The following is a 24,899-nucleotide window of genomic DNA, read 5'->3' as shown; positions in this document are numbered from 1 at the left end:
CTTCTCAAGGCAATGCCCACGGCCGAGACCCTAGATACCAGGGGAGCTGCATCCATAGAGGCATCACACAGTAACACCAGAGCCTGGATCACCTGGTCCAACAGTTCCAGCTGTTCTTGAGGAACAGCCTCGGGGTCCAAAGTCTCCCGCAAACCCCTAGTCCATTACGTCACCGTCTGAGACTAAAGCAGACACAAATACCGGTTTCAAAATGGAGTCCCTTTCCCACCATCTTCACATGTTGGCGGGGAAGGGACTCCACCCACCTGTCCATCGGGTCCGTAAAGACCGGGGAATCTTCCACAGGCACAAGGGTAGATTTGTTTAATCTTGAGAAAGGATGATCCACTTTAGGTGGCACCGTCCAACGGTTTGAGACCTTTTCAGCAAAAGGATACCAGCTTTTAGAGCGGTTTGGCACAACACGTGCTTAACGCGCTGCCATTGGTCATTCACAATATCGTGAAAGTGTTGGGACAAAGGAAAACCTTCCCAGCTTTCTGAGACTTTTGGGAGCCGAAAGACACTCCCTTCCCTGCCGGCATGGGCTCAGCAGCCAATTTTAAAGGTATCCCGTACTGAAATAATCAGGGCTTCCACGAAAGCGCGCTGCAGCTGAAGACCGCTGTCCTCTTCACCATCTGACTGCAAGGACAGCGACCCCGCAGGTAGGGGAGTGTCCGGGGCAACCACTTCAGCCTCTGAATGCGAGGACACCTCCATAGATGGAGAAGGCAGCGGCCGTTTAAGGCTATCAACCTTTTTCATGCCTAAATCAACTTTAGACGCCAGGCTTACCAGAGCTGCTGAAATCGCGGCCAGCAACTGCGATCCGGTCTGTCCGGGAGTTGCACAGAGTGGGTCTGTGGGTGATAGAGTTTGGACCTCCATAGTGCAATTTGCAAAAAACAGAGTACTGTCGCTTTAAGAGTGCCGATCACGGCACCCACCACCGAGCACAGCAGTCTGTAGGGAAACCCTTTAAACCAAACTGACAGCAGAATGTGCAAGAATATGTGCGCAGGGACCCCAAAGTACTGTACCACCTCAGACAAATCTTCCTCCTAATCGCTCCAGCAGCATGGAGAGGGACAGGAAGCGACCTCAGTCAGCAGCAGGAAACAAATGCACAGAAAGTGATGTCGCCTGAGGAAAGGTCAAGCTGCTTAGCATAGGACAAGAGTTACACAAAAATGGTTGCCCATACAGATCATTAGGAAGCTCAGGGAAAATGGCTGCCCCATACAAGTCTTTGGGGGGGGGGGGGGGGGGGGGAATCACATTGCCCACGGCGAGCCATGCGGCCAGGGACCAACACATGGAGGCCTCAGGAACCACAACAGGAACCAGCAAGCCCAAGGTACCATGTTCCCCCCCCCAAGGCACTCCAGACACACACAGCCACCCGCAGGGGACAGGCTAGGGGGATAGGCCACACAGACCGGGCAGGCCAGGGGGATCTTTTGGGAGGCACAAATCACATTATCCCCAGGAGGGGGCCCACATCCCCCCAAGGCCAGCAGGGGCAAAGGGGGACACATTTACTCACCATACCATGGACTGGGTGGGCTCCGCTCCGGGCAGACTGCCTTCCACCCGAAGTGGGGGTGCTGCCAGCCGAGGGGTACACTGCGACTCAGGACGTTCTAGGCCATCACGTCCTGGCGAGGCATCCTCTCGCAGGCTCGTCCCCATCCAGAAAAGGGACACTGTCGTGGCTAGGCCTAGGTTGGGACTATAACCTGCTCATAGGCCTGGCTGAGGGGGACCATAAGGAACTAGATTATCCAGTGTGAAGCCCCAGCCGGCATCGTTGCTGGTAGATCACCAGGAAAAAACACCTAGACCAGAGTCCCAGCAGGAAACCTAGGTCCTACTCCTTCTCTAGACAGAAACAAAAAAACTGAGGTGCTGGGCTATGGGGGGTTATGTCTGGAGGGACAGCCCCGTGGGCGTGTATATGCTAAAGCTTTGTACTAACGTACTGCCTAGACTACTCCTGCAGGTGGAAGCATAACCCCACACAGCTCATGAAGATAAGGTTGCGTCTGTCAATGGACGATAGAGAAAAATGTTTTAAACATTTCTACAGGTTACCAGTTTAGAGTTGCAGAGGTGGTCTATCTATTGCTCTTGAATTATTTCTCTCGCTCTAACCATCGTGGCAATACCCCACGTGTGTGGTTTGAACACCGTTTACATATGTGGGCGCGACTTGCGTACATGTTCGCTTTTTTTTTTTTTAAACACTTTTATTCCTATTACAAGTAATCTAAACATTCCTTATAATAGAAATAAGCGGGACAGGTCCTCTTTTAAAGTGAAATCTGGGGGTCAAAAAGACCTCAGATCTGACATATACATATATATATATATATATATATAAAATATACATATATATATATATATATATATATATATATATTATACACACACACACACAATAATATATATATATACACACACACACACACACACACACATACATATACACACACACACACATATATATATATTTATATATATTATATATATTATTTGGGCCTTAAAGGCCATTGAGCGGAAGGGACATTTGACGTCGCTCTGGTGCTCCAAGAGCATAGAGTCTAGTGGGGGGTGGGCAACTCATCCGCCACCCATAAAAGTGATTTTGTGGAAAATGGAATATACAAATAGTTTATTTTGCAAATTCTTGGAAGTCTGCATACAATATGGTCATACCTGAAATGTTCTTTTATAATACATAACTATATTATTTTTATTAATAAAAACAAATCCCTTACCGGACACAGAACTTTCTAGAAGTGTAAAGCCCTCTGTCTCCAAATCTTCTGAGGTCTCCTCTGCAGCTGCGCCTGCATGTTCCTCACCATTTTCATTATCACCATCTTCACTGTGGGGGACCACCTGCATAGTATGCTCATATGCTCCGAGTCTGCGCTCGAGATCTGAAATCTATTAAAAAGGTTTACTTATTACATAATCTTACAGAGAATGATTAGACCTAGACAGGACATTCATGGAAGAATTCTAACAGCACCAGGTAAAGAGCAAGACTACTCCTATTAACTGGTCCTAAAACTTGGCTGAGCTAACAATTCGAATCCAGTGATGCCTGCAAGTAGAAGTGCATGGCTTGTTATGGGGGCACCTGCAAGTAGAAGCAGAGGACAGTGCAGATGGGGGACCGGCAAAGTAAGGAACCACTCTGGAATCCTGTTCAGGGCAGGTAAGGTAACCTCTTTTTTAAAAATGTTAAATATTAGCCTTTAGAATCCCTTTCAATTATGCACCAAAAAAAAAAAAAAAAAAAAACACACACTTTTCAAAGAGGCTGCTGCAACAATATACAGACTACAGTAAAAACGCAATAATGAACATTTCATACAGTAAGCATTTTCCTTGAACTCCTTATGGGAAGTTTCTTCACAGAGTCTTCTGCAAACCCGTCACTATTTTAATAGAGGTAGAATATCATTCTAATCTATTAGGTATAATTGTCAGTAATGATTTCTATTTTTAGACTGCAAGAAATGATCTGGAGTATTTTAAAATATATTTTGATAGCAGCATCATCTTTGTGAAGTGGTTTGAATTATTAACATTGCCACCTACACAACTGCTGTACTTCGGTAATTTAAAACTCTGAAAAAACAATTCCAAAGTTGGCACAGCAATATGTGGATTTTTAGCAGAAAAGAAAAACTACAGCAGTTTTAACAGTGCAGGCACTTGCACATACCTACAACAGCCTCCCAAAACCCACCCACCATGACAGAATCTTGACTCGTTCTGCAAAGCACCAACACTTCTGGGTGATGTAGGAGCTTCTCACTAAGCCCTGCCCAGCAAATCTTTCTACTGGTATGTCACCATGTTGGACAGCTATTTCACTTGCCTGCCTACCCATCGGGCCAATTCGGACGCTTCTCACATACATGTAATCTACATTTTTTCCTCGAAAATTACTTAGAACCCCCCAATCATCACACACACACACACACACACACACACACACACACCTTAGCATAAATGAGCCCTTTCAAAAAGTAAGATTTTAATCAATATCTCAAACACAAGAACAATTTCCAAAATGTTGACAAGAGTAAGTTTTTTTTTTTTTATAGAACATTTGTTTAGCTCATTACATGAAAGTAAGGTTAATTATAACTTCGATCACAAATTCTGCAGGATTGACTCAAAATTAGTTGATGCAAAAATGAATTCACCCCACAACAAAAATTACTACATCTAGCATTTTATAAGGACAGCACCAAGTCTTCTAGGCATGAAAAAAACAAGTTAGCTACATATTGCAACATCTTTTTCTTCAAGAACGACCTCTTTCAGAGCCCGGATGCTGGATGGAGACCGATGCTCAACTTGCCTCTTTAGAATTCCCCAGGGGTGCTCGATTGGTTCAGATCAGTAGACATACTTGGCCAATGAATCACTTTCACACTGTTCTTTAGAGATGCAACAGTGGCCTTAGATGTGTGTTTTGGATCATTGTCATGTTGGAAAAGTGCACGACGACCAAGGGCACGGAGTAATGGTAGCATCTGCTCTTTCAATAAAGAGCAAAACATCTGTGAATTCCTGATGCAATCAATAAAAAAGCAGCCCACAGGACACTGCCACCTCCATGTTTCATTGTAGACACCATGCATTTTTCTTTGTACTCCTTACCTATGGAAAGCCATACAGTTTTAAAGCCATCAGTTCGGGGAAAAAAAAAAAAATTGATATTGGTCTCATCACTCCAGAGTACAGAGTAACGGGACGCCAGAGTTCCATTAGTCTTTTTCAGCATGGGCCCTTGGCAAATTCTAGGCAGCCTTTTTTTGTGCATTGGCTTTAGGAGAGGCTTCCTTCGTGGACGACACACATGCATGGCATTCCTCTGCAGTGTACACCGTATTGTGTCAAGAGAAAACAATCACCCCAGTTTGGCTTTCTACTTCTTTAGCTAACTGCAGTGAACTTATATTGCGATTTTCTTCATTCAGAAGACGCTCCTGTCAAAGTGTTAACTTCCGTGGATGGCCTGGACGTCTGAGATGGTTGCAGTTCCATCTTTGTTAACCACTTGCCGACCAGTCACTAGGACTGTACTGCGGCAAAGTGGCTCGATTGCGTCCAGCGACGTAGACCTACGTCGCTGGACTCCTCCCCTTGTGGGCGGCGCTCGCACGCCACAGGAGGCTCGCTCCCGCTGTTTTCAGTCACAGCGGGAGTCGGGCCAGGGGAGGAGCAGCGGTGATAACCGCTGCTCTTCCCCGATCGTCGGGAATCGAGTTTGGAGATCCACCTGCTTGTGTAAACAAAGCGGGCGGATCTCCTAAGTGACAAACCGTGACAGATTGCAGGGTTCAGCATAGCTGAACATGCGATCTGTCCCTGTGTCACTCCGTCACCTCCCCCCACACACGTTAGTAAGCACCAGGCATACATTATCCCCTCCCTCTCCAATAAAATTAACCCCCTTCCCTGTCATTTTTACAGTAACAGTGCATATTTATAGCACTGATTACTGTAGAAATGTCACTGGTTAAAAAAAAAAAAAAAAAGAAGAAGGACAGCAATCTTTCCCTTAGTAAACACAATAACTTTTGCGCAAATCAATCAAAATACGCTTATTGTGATTTTTTTTTTTTACCAAACATAGGTAGCAGAAAACAAATTGGCCAAAAATTTAAAAAAATTTGGATTTTTAATTTTTGGGGGGGAATTTCATATAAAAAAAAAATGTGAATTTTTTTTTCAAAATTTACGCTTTTTTTTGTTTATAGCGCAAAAAGTAAAAATCGCACAGGTGATCAAATACCACCAAAAGAAAGCTCTGTTTGTGGGGAAAAAAGGACGTAAATTTCGTTTGGGTTAAGTGGCCTGGACGTAAGACAGCAAAATCCTCCGGTGGTAAAGTGGTTAAACTTTTGTATCACTTTTGTTACAATATTTTGTATGGTAAGTAAAGCTTTGCTGATCTTCTTGTAGCCCTAACCTTTCTTGTGTAAAGAAATACATTTTCTTTCAAAGGTCTTTTAAGAATCAATATTTTCTATGGGACACTATGCTGCAAAATACTCCCATAAATGAATTTGAACACACAAAAAACTGGATTTTTGTCTTATCGTAAAATCCTTCTCTGATGTTCATTGACGGACACAACTCCATATCTTCTTTGACCCTTGGTAATGCTGCTCTTCATATGAGTAGGACTAGGCAGAAACAAAATTTGACTACGCCCCCAGGGCAGTCCTAGGGGGTATACTTCCCACTTCCTGATACAGGACTTCAGTTTGGAACAAGCCGTGTCAGAAGAAAACATAACCCAACTCAACAGAGGGGTGGGTGCTGTGTCCGTCAATGAACATCAGAGAAAAAATGGATTTTTGTAAGATCTTACCGTAAAATCCTTTTCTCTTAGCTCATTGACAGACGTAGTCCTCGGTGATACACCACCTTCGGGTTATGTTGCCTCCACAGGAGCAGGACTAGACAGGAAATTAAAAAGCTCTGGCCACACCCCAGGGGCAGTCCCAGAGGGTATATCCTCTCTCTCTCTGCCTCAGCAAATCAGTTATGTGAAAAAGCAGTCTTTAGAGATTTTAACCCAACTCAAAAAAACAGAGGGGCGGGGACTACGTCTGTCAATGAGCTAAGAGAAAAGGATTTTACGGTAAGATCTTACAAAAATCCATTTTTCTCTAGCGCTCATTGACAGACGTAGTCCTCGGTGATACACCACCTTCGGGACGTCCCAGAGCAGTATCACAACTGAGGGGTGGGAAAATGGAAATCAAATCCCAATCTAGAAGGCCCAACCGGTGCCAACTAGAAGTTTACAATGCTCATCCTTAATGATGAGACTCAACAAAAAAAAGAGAAAACAATTTTTTTTTTTTTTTTTCAAACAGAAAAAAACCCTCGAGGTAGACCACCGGTCTCCTCAAATTGCGGCCTGCAAAACCTTGCGGCCAAATGAGGCATCCGCCGATGCCGTCACATCAATTTTATAGAATTTTGTAAAGGTATGTACTGACGACCAGGTGGCCGCCTTACATACCTGGACCACTGACGCCTGATGGCGAAAGGCCCAGGAAGTACTGAGCGCTCGAGTGGAGTGCGCCCTAACAGGGAACGGAGGACTCTGACCCTTAATAGAATAAGCCTGTACCACCGTTTGTCTAATCCATTTGGCAATGGTCGCGGCAGATGCAGGCAAACCCTTTCTGGGGCCATCCGTGATCACAAAAAGTGAATCCGTCTTACGGAATGATTCCGTAGCTTTCAGGTATACCCTGATTGCCCGAACCACATCTAAGGAATGCAACGCATGTTCCCGATGATGCTTGGGCTGAGGACACAAGGAAGGTAGTACAATATCTTCATTCAGATGAAAATCTGAAACCACCTTGGGAAGAAAAGATGGCTTAGGATGAAGTACTACCTTATCCCTATGAATCACTAGGTATGGGGACTGGCATGATAATGCAGCCAGTTCTGACACCCTGCGAGCAGAAGTAATAGCCACCAAGAAGGCCACCTTCTGGGATAAAGTAAGCAAGGGAATCTCCCTGATGTTTTCAAAGGGAGGTTTCTGTAGAACCGACAAAACCAAATTAAGATCCCAAGGCGGTAAGGGCGCGCGGACTGGAGGAGCCAGGTGCCGCACCCCCTGGATGAAATTCCGCACCAAGGATTTGGTAGCTAAAGGCTTCTGAAAGAAGATTGCTAATGCTGAAACTTGACCCTTGATGGTGCTCAAGGCTAGCTTCTGCTCAACCCCCTGTTGCAAAAAGGCCAATATTCGAGACACCGAATAGGTACGTGGAGGAAATCCTAAAGATTCGCACCACGCAATATAAGTTTTCCATGTGTGATGATAGACTTTGCTGGAAGTCACTTTCCTTGCTTTAATAAGGGTAGGAATGACTGAAGCTGACAAACCTCTGTCCTTCAGTACTTGGGTCTCAATGGCCAGGCCATTAAACCCAGCGACTGTAAAGCATGATGGTAAATTGGTCCTTGAGACCACAGACACTCCCTGAGACGAAGTTCCCACGGAACGTCTACGACTAACATGTCCAAGTCGGCCAGGCCGGCTTGAGGAGGCCAGCCTAGAATTTCTAGGACCACTGGCGCTGATTGGATCTGAACCAGGCGTCCCTAGAGGTATCTGGCCCCGACCATCCGAGAAAGTCTGGTCGTTTTCTGTTCCCACACATTTATCAGATACCTGATAGTTATCAGGAAAGGTGATCTTTTCTGGTTGAACCTCAGGGACCGAAGTCACCCGACTAGAGGCTACTTGGCCTATCTGGTCAACCAGATCCGATTCCTGTGAGGTATCGGGACTAATCTTAGGAAAAGGTAAAGGAAAAGATCTATTCAGGGAACGGTAATTACCGCTTCCTGTAGTACTTAAATGTTGGAAGGGAAGAATCGCACCGGTAGTGGTGGTTGATGCTCGATCTAATGTCCTGAATACCGGTGAAAACGTCCCCCCACCCTGAAACCGGGTGGGGGCGCACCTTCAGGCTGTGTACTCCTTTGCTTCGGGTTTGGCTGGGTTGGTCCTTTGCTTGTCCGACCAGCCCTTCTTGAACCCTCCTGGAGGAGTCTTGCCTTTCCCGCTAGTACCAGCCGGGCGCCCTTTATGGGCGGTAAAGAAAGGTCCTCGCTTGTTGCGAGGTCCCTTAGCTTTAGCAGCCTGTGGCTAAAAAAGTGCTCTTGCCCCCAGTGGCATCCTTAATGATTTCATCTAGGTTGGCCCCAAATAGACGATTCCCCTGAAAGGGGAGATTTGTCAAGGTCTTCTTGGAACCTAGGTCAGCTGACCAGCATTTTAACCACAGCACACGTCTGAGGATCACCGCTGTCTTAGATGCATGCCCTAATAAGGGAGTAGTGTCCAAGGCTGCGTCACAGATAAACTGTAGCCCTTGTATAATCTTTTCCATCAAATCAGATGTCTCCTGGGGAATATCTTTTCCCCTAAGATCTTGGCGTACCATTTTCGCCCATTCCGTAAGTGTCTGGGAAACTAGACCAATAACAATTACTGGTCTAAAAGCTGACCCTATCAGAGAAGATGGTGCGGGACTCTGCTTCCATCTTTCGATCCACCGGATCCTTAAAGGACGAAGTGTCCTCCACTGGAATAACCGTGGCTTTATTCAGCCTGGAAATAGGCGGATCCACGACTGGTGGTACCGTCCATTTCTTAATGATGGATTCCTCAAACGGATAGCGTCTAGCAATACGCTTGGAAATAGTAAAGGTACGTTTAGAATGCTCCCATTCTCCTTTAATCTGATTACCGAAACATTTAGGTACAGGAAAAGCCTTCATCGTCTTGATGGGCTTATTAGTACCAAAAGGAATCTCTGTTTCAGTTGCCTCTGCCGGTAAAGCCTCAAGTTTTAAGGTTTCCTGCACTGCCACAACTAGTGCGTCCACCAATGCTTCTTCCTGAATAATAGCAGGAGAAGAAGTGTCCTCCTCACTGTCTGAGGGGGCTTTACCTGGGATAACAGCCCTTGCAGAGGAACCTGCAACTGCCGTGACCACCTCTGAATCTGAGTCAGAGGTGTCAGATGGTATAGGGGTAGGCGGGGGTCGCTTCCTTGACCCCCGTCCCTGACAGGCCGCCTCCACCCGAGCCACCATAGACTCCAAAATTGCTGTAAATGACTCTATACTCTGTGCACCGGCGGGTCCCGTGGCCCCCTCGAGGGAAACAGGTGGGGGAATATGTGTGGCAGGGTCCATGATAACTCCAGTTACTTCCTGGATAATATAATTCAAAAATAAAACTTTTCTTTTTTTTTTTTTTTTTTTCGACCCCCAGCGCCACAAAAGCCCCTTAGTGTTACCTGCTAGGGATCCCTATCGATCGAGAGAGAGAGAGAGATAGACCCCCAGGCTCACCACTTGATGCTCAGAGTTTAACTGCAACAGGTTACAGTGCTGTCTTAACAAACAGGAAGTCTTTTGGCTGGCTGCCCAGGAAGAAAGGAGGCGGCTCCGCCCCTCTGTACGCCTTCCGGCGCCTCCCCCAAGCTCCACGAGGTGTTTGGATCACCTCAAACATGGCCGCCCCCATGCTGGAGACACGAGGCTACGCCAAAATGGCGGCTCGTGCGATCCAGCAAAAAAAAAAAAAATGGCGGTGGCCCGTACTGAATAGCGGTGTGCTGCAGGGCACACAACACTCTCACTGCATGGGGATATGGCGTGGTTGGCGGTACCGGCCCTGGCGGACCGCATGGCCGTTCGGGAGGCCTGCTAATAGCTGGAGATCTGATTAGGAAGGCAGTCTACATGTCCGTGGCTTCTGACTGGTAGGTAGCTTATTCTTAACCCATAAGATTCCCAGAATGCCACAGATTACATCTTTAAAACATGTATACAATTAGATTGTTAGCTCCCAAACCAAGCCTCCTGGCTTTTTGCACACATAAATTCACACTCAAAGTAGGAGGATCTGTGTCATGTTGTAGGATAGAAAGGGACTCTATCTTACCATACAGAGAGGGGCCCGCGTTCACCACAAAACCCGTCAGGGGGAAAGGGGGAACATACTACTCACCATACCGGAACCAGGCGGGCACCAACTCCTGACAGTACCCCTCTCCACCGGGGCGGGAGGGCTGTCGACCGATACGGACGCCGTGACTCATGGTCTTTGGCGTTTCAGCGAGACGTTTAACTCGCGTGGACAGTCCTTTTAATGGGACTTTGTCGCGGCCGACCCAGCGCGGAGCTATGGCCTGCACGCGCTCGTAGGCTGAACTGGGGTGACCACCGGATCTCAACATCCAGCCCGTCGCCCAGTTCAGCTTTCTTGCTTGAAGATCTCACAGGAACACTGGAGAAAAAAGCTGTCTAAAAAAAATCCTTTAAGAAAAAATTCTTGCCAGGACCTAAGATCCCAGCAAGGTGTCTAGGTCCTTACTCCTAACTAGACAGAAAATAACTGATTTGCTGAGGCAGAGAGAGAGAGAGGATATACCCTCTGGGACTGCCCCTGGGGTGTGGCCAGAGCTTTTTAATTTCCTGTCTAGTCCTGCTCCTGTGGAGGCAACATAACCCGAAGGTGGTGTATCACCGAGGACTACGTCTGTCAATGAGCGCTAGAGAAATAATTTTACGGTAGGGCAAAAATCCAGTTTTCTCTTTCATCGTTGATGGCTACAGCTCCATATCTTCCTTGACCCTTGGGACGAACCAAAGCAGTGTCAATATGAGGGGTGGGAAAAAACAGCAGTGGATACAATTCCCAAAAGAGGCTAAACATAGCCAACCAGGTAAACTAGGAGCTCAACCAGGAACAACTGGAGCTCACCAACCAGGAAAAAAAAAAAAAAAAAAAAAAAAAATACACCCTCAAGAGGCAGGAGGAGCCTCTGCAACGGCAGCCTGCAAAGCTTTGCGGTCAAATGCAGCATCCGCAGATGCAAGTACATCCACCTTGTGAATGTATGTACAGATGACCATGTGGCCGCCTTGCACACCTGAGCCATTGACGCCTGATGATGGAAGGCCCAGGTGGTACTAAGCGCCCTTGTAGAAAGCGTCTTAACAGGGAAAGGAGGCACCTGATGGAATAGACCTGCACCACTGTCTGCCTGATCCATCTGGAAATGGTGGCAGCAGATGCAGCCCCTTACAAGAACCATCCATAAGGACAAAAAAGGAATCAGATTTCCGAATCGAGTCGCCACCAGGTACACCCTGATTGCCCAAACCACATCCAGGGAATGTAAAGAAATTTCTTTAGGATGTTTTGGCTTAGGGCACAACGAAGGCAACACAATGTCTTCATTCAAGTGGAAACCCAAGACGACGTTAGGAAGGAACGAAGGGACGGATTCACCACTTTGTCCATGTGAACCACCAGGTAAGGTGACCAATAGGACAACGCAGCCACCTCCGACACCCTGCGTGCAGAAGTAATAGCTCCCAAAAAGGCCACCTTCTGTGACAGAGTAAGCTGAGGAAGTTCACAAAGATTTTCAAAAGGCGGTTTTTGAAGAACCAACAATACCAGATTAAGGTCCCATAGAGGTACCAGGGACCTTACCAGGGGAGCCAAGTGGCAAACCCCCTGGACGAAAGTGTGAACCAAAGAATTTGCAGCCAACGGCCATTGGGAAAAAAAAATGCAAAGGCGGAAATCTGGCCCTTGATGGTGCCCAGAGCCAAAAGCTATCTACACTATTTGTTGTAGGAACCCCAGCAGACGGGACACTGAAAAGGAACAGGGAAAAAAACCCTGAGACTCACACCAAGAAAAAGTACTCCCTCCAAACTCGATAAATCTTCCTAGAAGTAATTTTTTTTTTTTTTTTTAGCTTTTAACAATTTAGGAATCACCAAATTGGACAACCCTCCATCCATCAGTACCTGGCTTTTAATAGATAGGTCATTAAAGCCAGCGACCGTAAAGCAGGATTGATTTTATTCAGGAAGCTTGATTAATTCCTCTGTCAGGAGTCCAAACATTCCTGTGAGGGGGATACCAAACATTCCTGTGAGCGAGGAGGCACGCTGTGAGCCGGAGGTGCGGGGGATGCGCTAAGAGAAGGACCAGAAGCCGGAAACCGGAAGCTGTGTGTGTGGCAGCGTGTGCAGCACTGTGAGTGTGTGTGATTAGGAGCTGGGGGGGGGGGGGAGAGACATGCAGGGGACCACCTGTGACCACCGAACAGTAGAGGAAGCCGCGGCAGACGGCCAGTGGGGCTGAAGGACTGGGAGTGAGCTGGTGACCCGGAACAGCAGCACTTGAGTAGGTGACTGATCAGCTGTTTGGCAGCTGGTGGGGGGGAACCAGAGGGGAATAGCTAGGGACTGTAGGCAACTGTCTGTGCTCTGCGACTGAGAGGGCTGGGCGATTGACCGGGCGTTGGGCGACTGTCAAGTCAAGTGAGAGTGGCTGAGTACCAGAGGGTGAGAAGGTAGAGTTAGGAAGCTAGGAAACAGCCACACAGGACAGACTTTAATTACTAAATCCCCATTAGATTAGATTAGTAGGTACAATGCCCGGCGGGTGTGGAGATGCGACTCGGTGTACATCTTGTGATATGTATGCGTTCCTAGATCATGCGATTGAGGGCAAATACAAATGCACAAAATGTAAGCACGTTGCTTCCCTGGAAGCTCAGGTCCTAAATCTAGGGAGGCATCTGGCAACACTGAGCCGAATGTCAATACCGAAGGAGAGCTAGGATCGTACCCGTCAGGCGCAGGCAGGGGCCTGCACTGAGGTGGGCGGAGTATTGCAGGTATCAGAGCAGAGTAGAGGGGTGACAGTTAGGAGGGGTAGAAGGGGACAAGGCAAGGAGGCCGGTCCTGGGCTGGAGCACCCCAATAGATACGCCCGTTGCGTGATGTTGGGGAAACCAGTCAGGGACCAGCATTGCTGGAGCAGAGCGACACCCCTAGCTGCCAGGGGAAGAACTCCTCCAGTGAGACCCAGAGAAAGGGAAAGGAAAGACAGGTGCTGGTGGTAGAGGACTCAATCATTAGAAGGACAGAGAGGGCAATCTGTCACAAAGACAGTGAGCGCCGAACAGTCTGTTTACCGGGCGCTCAAGTTCAGCACATCGCGGATCAGGTGGACAGATTACTGGGTGAGGCTGGGGAAGACCCAGCTGTCATGGTACACGTGGGTACCAATGACATAGGCAGAGGAAGATGGAGAGTCCTAAACGATTTCAGGGACTTAGGAGCTAAGTTGAGGACTAGGACCTCCAAGGTAGTAATTTCAGAAATACTACCTGTACCTCGAGCCACACCAGAGAGGCATCGGGAGATCAGGGAAGTTAACAAGTGTCTGAGGAGCAGGTGTAGTAAGGAGGGTTTTGGGTTCCTAGAGAACTGGGCCGACTTCTCAGTCAGCCACTGGCTCTTTGGTAGGGATGGATTGCACCTAAATGGGGAGGGTGCAGCCGTACTGGGTGAGAGGATGGCCACAAAGTTAGAGGGGCTTTTAAACTAGGTGATTAGGGGGGAGGGTACAGATGTAGAATTAGCCAGTAGAAAGCAAGATTCAGAGAGCAGAAATGGGGGCATTAGCGGTAGGGTGTTCGGAGCTCCTAAACCCAGGGTGGGTATGGGGAAAAAATCAAGAGCAGCCTAAAAACATCAAATGAGGATATATGTAACCGGTCAAAATTACGAGGCTTGTATACCAATGCCAAAAGCCTGGCTAACAAGATGGGAGAGCTGGAGCTACTGATGTTTGAGGAGGACTTAGATTTTGTGGGGATAACAGAGACTTGGTTTGACAGCTCTCATGACTGGATGGCGACCATTCAGGGGTTTTCCTTTTGTCGCAGAGATAGAGAAGGTAAAAAAGGGGGAGGGGTATGTCTGTATATTAAGAACAGTGTACAGGTAAATATGAGCTATGGACGAGGCAGAATCCCTATGGGTAGAACTTCAAAGGGACGGCACTGTGGGGAAGGTAATATTGGGCGTATGCTATATGCCCCCCAACCAGAGGGAGGAGGGTGAGGCGGACCTCCTTTTACAGATAGGATTGGCAGCAAGGATGGGAAATGTCATTATAATGGGGGACTTTAATTATCCAGATATAGACTGGGCAGAAGGAACCAAGCATTCAGCCAAGGCTCGGCAGTTCCTAAATGTTTTGCAGGACAATTTCATGGGTCAGATGGTGAATGCACCGACAAGAAACAATGCGGTACTTGACCTACTGATTACCAACAATCCAGACCTGCTCACGGATATAGAAATACAGGGCAACTTAACAAACAGTGACCATAGGCCAATTAGTTTCGGTATTAATTATAGTAATAGGAAACACAAGGGCAAAATAAGAACACTGAATTTCAAAAGAGCAAATTTCCCAAAACTGCGCTCTCTGCTAAAAAATATCAAATGGGATAGAATCCTGGGAACAAAGAACACGGAGGAAAAATGGGAGTGCTTCAAGAGCATACTTAAAAGGGATTGACCAGTGCATTCCAAAGGGAAATAAATTTAAAAGAGCAAAACTAAACCCTGGGTGGCTAAACTCCAAAATAAAAATGCATATTAATGCTAAAGGAAAGGCCTTCAAAAAATACAAGACTGAGGGGTCATTGGCAGCATTCAAGCATTACAAAGAGTGCAATAAGAAATGTAAAGTCGAAATCAGGGCGGCTAAAACAGAACACGAGAGACATATAGCGGAAGAGAGTAAAAAGAACCCCAAAAAATTATTTAAGTATATAAACAGTAAGAAATTGAGGCCAGTTTGGCCCCATAAAAGACGATAAGGGAGATTTAGCCACAGAGGACCGGGAAAAGGCGGTAGTGTTAAATAATTTCTTTTCTTCAGTCTTCACAAAAGAATTGGGGGGCTACACTTACCCAGCTTGTAATGCCAAACTAAACAACACACCTCAGGAAATACCGCATGGCTAACAGAAGATAGACTTAAATCTAAACTAGAGAAACTTATCATAAATAAATCACCAGGACCGGATGGCTTGCACCCGAGGGTTCTTAAGAGCTCAGCCAGGTGATTGCCAGACCATTATTCTTGATCTTTAAGGATAGTTTACAGACGGGTATGGTGCCAGCTGATTGGAAAAAAGTCAACGTGGTACCAATATTTAAAAAAGGGGCCGAGATATATCCCGGGTAACTATAGGCCAGTCAGCCTAACATCAGTAGTCTGCAAGATTTTGGAGGGGATGTTAGGGACCACATACAAGACTTTAGTAATGAAAACGGCATTAGTAGTAATCAGCATGGATTCAAGAAAAATCGTTCTTGCCAAACCAATATATTAACCTTCTATGATAAGTGAGCTGCCACCTAGATAAAGGTAAGTCTGTGGATGTGGTGTATCTGGAGTTTGCAAAGGCCTTTGACACCGTTCCCCACAAACGCTTACTGTACAAACTAAGGAAGGTAGGTATGGACCATAAGGCGAGTACCTGGATAGAAAACTGGCTCCAGGGGAGGTTGCAAAGGGTGGTGATTAATGGGGAGTACTCAGATTGGGCAGGTGTGGAAAGCGGGTCCCTCAGGGTTCTGTCCTGGGGCGAATCCCGTTTAATTTATTCATAAATGATCTAGAGGAGGGGATATTGAGTAAAATCTCAGTATTTGCGGATGATACTAAACTAAGCATGCCAATATCTTCTGGGCAGGATGTGGAAACCTTACAAGCGGACCTGAACAAAATAATGGGGTGGGCAACTACATGGCAGATGAGGTTTAATGTTGAAAAATGTAAAGTAATGCACTTGGGTGCCAGAAACCAAGCTACTCATTAGGGGGGGGGGGGGGGGGGGCTCTGGGTGAGTCTAGGATGGAAAAGGACCTGGGGGTACTGGTAGACAACAGGCTTGGCAGTGGCATGCAATGCCAAGCCACTGCAAGCAAAGCCAACAGAATACTGGGATGTAAAAAAAAAAAAGGGGGATTCACTCCAGAAATAAAGAGATTATTCTCCCACGCTACAAGACTCTGGTCCGGCCACATCTGGAGTATGCTGTCCAGTTCTGGGCATCGGTCCTCAGGAAGGATGTGCTGGAACTGGAGAGAGTCCAGAGAAGGGCAACAAAAATAATTAGGGGAATGGAGGACATCAGCTAGGAGGAAAGACTACAACAAGCACTGAACCTAGACTCTCTGGAGAAGAGACGATTGAGGGGGGATATGATATTAATGTACAAATACTGTACTGGCAACCCTAGCATATGGAAAAACCTATTCAGAGAAAGGGAATACAATAAGACACGTGGCCACTCACTAAAACTAGAGGAAAGGCGGTTTAACCTTAAAATACGCAGGGGGTTCTTCACTGTAAGCGCTGTAAGGATGTGGAATTCTCTTCCCCAAACAGTTGTATCAGCAGGGAGCATTGATAGTTTCAAAAAACTATTAGATGGGCACCTTAAAGACCACAACATACAGGGGTATACAATGTACGGTTAACAGCAAACACACACACACACACACACACACACCATAGGTGGAACTGGATGGACTGATGTCTTTTTTCAACCTCACCAACTATGTAACTAAGGATGGAAGATCGGCCCTTGAGACAAAAGATCTGATCTGAGAGGGAATCTCCCAGGAGCATCGACTACCAGCCTTACGAGGCCAGCTTACCAAGACCGGCAAGGCCAGTCTTGAGCCACCAGAATGACTGGAATCGCTTCTGCCTCGATTCCTCACAGAAGTCTCGGCAGAAGCTGTAATGGAGAAAAGGTGTAAATCAGACGATACTGACCCCAAGGGGCCACCAGAGCTTAGGCGGCATCTGCCAAAGGATCCCGAGATCTTGCCACAAACCTCTGAATCTTCCAGTTGAGACGACAGGCCAACAGGTCCACATCGGGAGTCCCCCACCGGAGACAGTTGTTGAAACACTTCCAGGTTAAGAAACCATTTGCCTGGCTCCAACACCGATTGACTGAGGTAGTCCGCCTGCCAAAGTTTTCACCCCTGGAATGTGGACAGCAGAGAGGGCTGGAACATATAGTTCTGCCTACCGTAGAATGCCGGCTACCTCTGACCGCTAGGGCACTTTTGGTGCCCCCTTGATGATCGACATATGCCACAACCATGGCATTGTCCGATTGAATCCTTACACCCCTTGAATCCAGGCACCCTTGCAGATGATATGTCCACAGGGACAGCCTGACTGCCCGAATCTCCAGGATATTGAGCGGCATACTCGACTCCTCCCGAGTCCAAACTCCCTGAGCCGAATCTGTGCCCAAGACATCTCCCCACCCAGACAGGTTGGCGTCCATGGAAACCACTGCCCAATAAAGGGGGAAAAAAATAACTTCTCCTGTTGAAGCACCTGTGGGGAACGGAGCCACCAAATCAAGAATCCCCTCGCACCCTGGCTTAACAGGATCAGATTGTCTAGAGATTGACGATTCTTGTCCCATTTGGCAAGAATCTCCTTTTGCAGATGCCTGGTATGGAACTGAGCAAGGGGAACCACCTTGAAGGTGGAGACCATCAAGCCCAGCATCTGCATGCAAGTCCTGAGAGACAACCAACGGTTGGACAACAGGAGCCAAAATCGCATGCTGCAACTTCAGCAGTTTCGCCTCCGGAAGAAACACCCTGGCTGAGGCTGAATCCAAAGTCAGGTCCAGGTAGTCCAGGTTGTTGGGTGGAGTCAAAGCCGATTTCTGAAAATTCAGTTTCCAGCCGAACTCTTGCGGAGTTCGCACAGTGAGGTCCAGATCATCTTAAGACAGATGGAGACTCGCACAAGGAGATCGTCCAGGTACCCCAGTACCGCGGTCCCCCTCTGCCTGAGCAAGGCTAACACCAGGGCCAACACTTTTGTAAACATCCGAGGAGCTGAGGCGAGACCTAAGGGTAACACCACAAATTGATAATGCTCCTCTCCCACGGCAAAGCGAAGAAAATGCTGGTGCCGGACACATATTGGGATAGAAATGTAAGCATCCTTGAGATTGACGGTGGCCAGAAAATCCCCTTGATGAAGGGATGCCACCTTCGTGCGAATGGACTCCATCCGAAATTTCTGAACCCCCAGAAAGCGATTCAGGGCCTTGAGGTCCAAGATTGGACGGACCTTGCCTTCCTTCCTGGGAACAGTAAACATATTTGAATAAAATCCCTGAAAACGTACCAATTCTGGAATCGGCACAATTACTCCCTGTGAGAGCAGATCCTGCACCCGATCCGGGGACAGGCGCAAATTGGAAGGGAAGAACTGGAGGCAAGGACCGAAACTCGATCTTGTAACCAGACCAAATCAACTTATGGACCCATTTGTCTTGAATAAAAGATCTAAGGGTCTGGAAAGAAGCAAAGACGTCCCTCCACCCCAGATATGGGTAAGGGCGCTCCTTCAGGCAGAGGAGGGCTTGTCTGCAGGACCAGTGCAACCCGCTTTCGACTTACCAGCCCAAGGCCTCTTGGAACCTTCTGCGAAGTTACGGGTGGATTTTTGCCCCTTGTCCTGCGAGCCTGCGGGAGGAAAGGGCCGTTTGTGAGCCAAGAAGAAAGGACCATGTTTACGACGAGGCTCTTTGCAACCTGTGGAAGCAGAGTACTCTTACCACCTGTAAAACCTTTTGATGATCTCTTCCATAGAAACTCCCAACAGGCGGTCTCCTACAAAAGGGGGATCAGTCAATACCTTTTTGGAATCCTGGTCCTCAGACCAGTATTTCAGCCAAATCATGCGGCGAAGGATCACAGCTGTCAGACACACTGCAGGCTGCAGAGACCGCATCCAGAGAGGCATCACAGATTTACTGTATGCCCCTGTATCAACTGACCCGCCAGCTCAGGAGGATGTTGACCCCCCTTTCAAATCCTGGCGAGAAGTTTTGCCAATTCCGTTAGGGTCTGGAAGACCAAGGTGATGGCAAACGCCGGCCTCAAAATCAAACCTGCCACGGTAAAAAGGTATCAGGCCAGAGCCTCAGCTCTCTTGTCCACAGGGTCTTTAAAAGACAGGGAATCCTCCACCAGAAGAAGCGTGGCTTTATTCCATCTGGAAACCTGAGAATTCACCACAAGTGGAACTGTCAGTTTCTTCAAAAGGGGCTCTTCAAAAACATACCTCCTAGCGAAACGCTTCTGTATCCCAACAATGCGTTTCGGGGATCCCCCCTTACTTGCGACAATCTCGTTGAAATAGGCAGGAAAGGCGAACACCTTAGTCACCTTGGATGGTATGCGGGTACCAAATTGCACCGATGCAGCATTAGCTGTGGCCTCCAATTTTAAAGTTTTCCACACTGATACAATCAGTGTCTCCACAAGCGCCTTTTCATGCGTGGCTGCAGTGGAAGAGGATTCATCTTACAGTCAGAGCACTCAGGGTGCATGGACGTAGACTTGGTGGGTTGACTCGTGTCCGCAGCCGCCAAATCCACCTCAGAATCTGAGGAGGCAGAGGATACAGGTGAAGGCAGGGGGCGCTTCTTGCTAGGCAGCTTTTGAAGGGCCATATCAACTTTAAACCCTAGTGACTGCAGGACAGCCAGGGCAGACCGAGACCCAGGGGGTCCCGCAGCTTCTGAGAGGGGGTCAGGTGGTGACACATGCTCCAGGGACTCCATAGTTAACCCACAGGCCGCCCGCAAATTGTGAAAAAATTTCAATAAAAACCCCCCTCACCACTGCAGCTGTAGTACTACAAGTCCCAGCGCACCAGCGGCGCTGCTATAGCAGAAAGAAGGAGCTGTACACCCGCAGAGACTCGCCACCTATGTAGGGAAGGATACAGAGTGCCGAGCTGCTTGCCATGCAGCATTTAGAGAGCTGGAGGAAGCGCCGTCACCATCACCACTCCACAGGCTACAAGAAAAGGATTTCAACGGGAAACTCTAAAATCATGGGTGCCAGACTACACAAACATGGCCGCTGAAGCTTCAGAACAGCCATCCACAGTAAAATGGCAGCACCCAGGACCCCCAACGACCCTCCAAGTACTTGTAGTCCACCAGGGGGGCCCTAACAGGGATCCCCACCCTGACATTGCCACTTAAATTTTTTTTTGTGAGCCACCGTCGGCGCACTCCCTCCCCCTTCAGCCCAGCACCGAATGACCCCATACCTGAAAGTAGCCAGGCCAGGGGACTAAGGGGGGTAGGTGAGGGTGACATATGCAGGGGAACCCCGCTAGTTGGAGGGGTGGGGGTTGGGGACACTGGGCGGAGAAGGAAAGGCACATAGGGGGTCTGCCAACCTGAGAAAAGGGCCCGCATCCACCCCAACATTTTCCCAGAGGAGAGGGGGGGACACTGCTCACACCTGGGAACCGAACGGGCACCGATTTGGGCAGTTCGCCACACCATCTTGGAATAGGGGTGCTGCGGGCCAGAGGTACGCTGCGACTCAGGTTGTGACCAGGGCTATGCATCCTAGCGAGCAGTTTCACTCGCTGGCCAGCCCCCGTCCAGTGGGGATATGTCATGGCCAACCTAGCGCGGGGCTAAAGTTGGGTTGCGCTCGCTGGCCAGACTGGGAAAACCATAGGGATCTAGGATATCCAGTGCGTCGCCCACTCAGGCAGTTGACTGTAGTTCTCACAGGAACAGAAAATAAGAAAAACATTCCATTAAAAAAAAAAAAAGGAAAAATGGCAGGACCAGAGATCCCAGCAAAGAACCAGGTCCTTACTCCCGACTAGGCAGAAAAAACATAAGTCCTATAGCAGGAGGAGGCAAGTATAACCCCCTGGTACTGCCCTAGGGGCGTAGTCAAATTTTTGTTTCCGCCTTTTCCTGTGGAGAGCAGCATAACCCAAGGGTCAAAGAAGATATGGTGCTGTGTCCGTCAGTGAACAAAAGAGAAACTGGATTTTTGTCTTACCGTAAAATCCTTTTCTCTGAGGTTCACTAACGGACACAGCTCCATGTCTTCTAGACCATTGGGCTTATGCTGCTCTCTTCAGGAGTAGGACTAGGTGGAAAACTTTTTGGTTACGCCCCTGAGGCAGTCCCAGAGGGTATACCATCACTTTATGCTATAGGACTTCAGTTTGTAACAAACAGTGTCAGAAGAACACACTGTGTCCATCAGTGAACCTCAGAGAAAAGGATTTTATGGTAAGACAAAAATCCAGTTCTTTCGTTTACTGACAGACACAGCTCCATGTCTTCTAGACCATTGGGATGTCTCAAAGCCGTGTCAACATGAGGCGTGGGAAAAACACAGCAATACGCAGAATTCCCAACAAGGCTAAACATAGCCAACTAGGTAAAAACAGGAGCAACTAGGAACAACTGGAGCTCATCACCAGGAAAAAACACCCTCAAGAAGTGGACGCCTCTGCAACTGCAGCCTGCAAAATTTTGCAGCCAAACGCTGCATTCGAAGATGCAAGTACATCCACCATATAACATTTTGTGAATGTGTGTACAGACAACCACGTAGCTGCCTTGCACACATGAACCACTGACGCGTGATGACAGAAGGCCCAGGAGGCACTGAGCGCCCTTGTAGAATTCGCCCAAACGGAGAAAGGAGGAACCTGACCCTTAAAAGAATAGGCCTGCACCAGCGTCTGCCTGATCCATTTGGAAATGGTCACAGCAGACGGGGCCTGCCCCTTACGAGATCCATCTGTAAGAACAAAGAGTCGGATTTCCGAATCGGCTCAGTCACCGCCAGGTACACACGAATCGCCCTGACCACATCCAAGGAATGTAAATCAATTTCCTTAGAATGTTTAGGTTTAGGACACAAGGATGGTAACACAATATCTTCATTTAAATGAAACCCAGAGACAACCTTAGGAAGGAATGTCTGACAGGGTCGCAACACCACTTTGTCCCTATGAATCACCAGGTAAGGCGATCGACAGGACAACGCTGCCAACTCCGACACCCTACTTGCGGAAGTATTAGCGACTAAAAAGCCCATCTGCGACAGTGAGCAGAGGAAGTTCGAATATTTTCAAAGGGAGGCTTTTGAAGCACCGACAGTACCAAACAGATCCCACGGAGGCACCAGGGATCTCACAGGAGGAGCCAGATGGCGAACTCACTGCACAAAAGTGTGAACCAAGGACTTCGCCAACGGCCCTTGGAAAAATATAGCCAAAGCGTAAATCTGGCCCTTGATGGTTCCCAATCTACACCCAGTTGTAGAAACTCCAACAGGCGTGACACAGAAAAAGGAATGGGAAGAAACCCCCAGGGACTCACACCAAAGTAATGTACACCTTCCAAACTACACGATAAAAACTAGGAAATCTACTTCCAGGAAGAACCCTGAGAGGAAGTTTCCAAGGGACGTCTGCTAGCAGCCTTACCAGACCTGTGTACCAAGACTGACGAGGCCAGTCTTGTGCCACCAGAATGACTGGAATCCCTTCTACCTCGACTCTGCGTAGCAGTCTCGACAGAAGTTGTATTGGAGGAAAGGCGTAAATTTAGATGATATTGACCCCAAGGGGCCACCAGGGCGTCTGCCAGAGGATCCCGAGACCTTGACACGAACCTCTGCACCTTCCTGTTGAGACAAGAGGCCAACAGGTCTACCTCAGAAGTTCCCCACAGAAGACATTTGATGAAACCCCTCAGGGTGAACAGACCATTCTCCTGGATCCAACGTCACCCGACTGAGATAGTCCGCTTGCCAATTCTCTACCCCCGGAACACGCACAGCAGAGAGGGCCGGAACATATAGTTCTGCCCACTTCAAGATACCGGCCACTTCCCGGCCTCTCCTTGTAACCCTTGATGATAGACTTATGCCACAGTCGTAGCATTGTCCAATTGTATCCTCACAGGGCAGAAGATCTGTCCATCAAGACAAAGCCTGTTCACCAGAATCTCCAGGATGTGGATTGGCAGACTGGACTCCTCGAGTCAAAACACCTTGGGCTGAGTACACTCCCAAGACACCTCCCCTCCCGGACAAGTTGGCATCCATGGCAACTACAGTCCAACACAGGGGAAGAAAGGATTTTCTCAGGCGAAGCGCCAGGAGCAGAGCCACCGTAACAGACTCCCTCGAACCCCGACTCAACAGGATCAGATTGCCCAGTAACAGCGGATCCTTGTTCCATTTGGACAGGATCTCCCTTTGCAGAGGTCTGGTATGGAACTCAGCAAACTGAACTGCCTCGAAGGTGGAAACCATCAGGCCCAGCACTTACATGCAAGTACTGAGCGATGACCCGACAGTTGAACAGGAGCCGAACCGCATCCTGTAGCTTCAGAAGTTTCACTTGAGGAAGAAACACCCAGGCTGATGCTGATTCCAGCATCAGACCCAAGTAGTCCAGCTTGGTGGACTAAGTCGAGGAAGACTGCAAGCAGAAGCATATCATCCAAGTAACCCAGTACCGTGATCCCTTTCTGCCGTAGCAAGGCCAGAACTGGGGACAAAAACCTTTGTGAACATCCGAGGAGCTGTGGCAAGACCAAAAAGTTAACACCACGAATTGACAGTGCTCCTCGTACACGGCAAAAAGAAGAAAACACTGATGCCTGACATATATTGGAATATGAAAGTAAGCGTCCTTGAGATCAATAGAAGCTAAAAGATCCTGTGTGGATGTGGATGGACTCCATCCAAAATTTCTGAACCCGCACAAAGTGGTTCAGAGCCTTCAGATCCAAGATTGGACGAACCTTACCTTCTTTCTAGGGAACTGTAAACCGATTTTAATAAAAAAAAAAAAAAACACAAAAAACAAAACAAAAAAAAAAAACTTTAAAACGTTCCGACTCTGGAACGGGCACAATGACTCCTTGTGCTAACAGGTCATGCACTGCCCCGTAGAGGCCCTGTAGCCGATTGTGAGACAGGCGCAATTTGGAAGGAAAGAACCTTGCTGGAGGCAAGGCCTGAGACTCGATCTTGTAACCGAACTGAATCAACTCTTTGACCCATCTGTCCTGAATGAGCAAAGTATACGGATCCGGAAAAAGGCGAAGACGTCCCCCCACCCCAGATGTGGGTGAGGGCACCCCTTCAGGCCGGGGGGGGGGGGGGGGGGGGGGAAGGCTTGTCTGCGGAACCAGAAGTGCCCGCTTTTGACTTATTCCAGGGTCTCTTGGAGCCTCCAGCAAAGGTACGGGTGGATCTCAAACCCTTTTCCTGCGATCCAGACAAACAAGAGGGCCGCTTGTGAGCCGAGAAGAAAGAACCATGTTTATGACGAGGTTCCTTGCCCTTAGCAACCTGCGGAAGTAATGTACTCTTAGACCCTGAGGAGGCAGAAGATACAGGTGAAAGTGGGGGGCGCTTCTTGTTAGGCCTCCTTTGCAGGGCCATATCTACCTTGGACACAAGTGACTGCAAGGCTGCCGTCATGTCCGTCAGGGCAGACTGAGACAGAGGGTTCCCACAGCTTTCAGGAGTGGGTCAGGTGGTGATACACGCTCCAGAGGCTCTATTGCCAA

The 24,899-nt window shown here is 48.1% G+C and overlaps 1 protein-coding gene across 5 annotated transcripts in view; it reads right to left on the bottom strand.

The window, feature by feature from the left end:
• The window catches only part of LOC309557535 (neurabin-1-like), a 224,713-nt gene that overhangs the window by 92,518 nt on the left and 107,296 nt on the right, over positions 1 to 24,899 (bottom strand). For all 5 annotated transcript variants that reach the window (XM_082260296.1, XM_082260292.1, XM_082260294.1 and 2 more), the window contains exon 11: positions 2,784 to 2,955. In XM_082260296.1, coding sequence (XP_082116422.1) covers positions 2,784 to 2,955 — 172 coding nt within the window. The remainder of the gene's footprint in view (positions 1 to 2,783; positions 2,956 to 24,899) is intronic.

Source organism: Pelophylax lessonae, assembly GCF_965119305.1.
Source record: "Pelophylax lessonae genome assembly, chromosome: 6".
NCBI classification, from domain to species: Eukaryota; Metazoa; Chordata; class Amphibia; order Anura; family Ranidae; genus Pelophylax; species Pelophylax lessonae.
The sequence above is the reverse complement of the archived record's forward strand: the minus strand, read 5'-3'. Positions and strand labels throughout refer to the sequence as shown.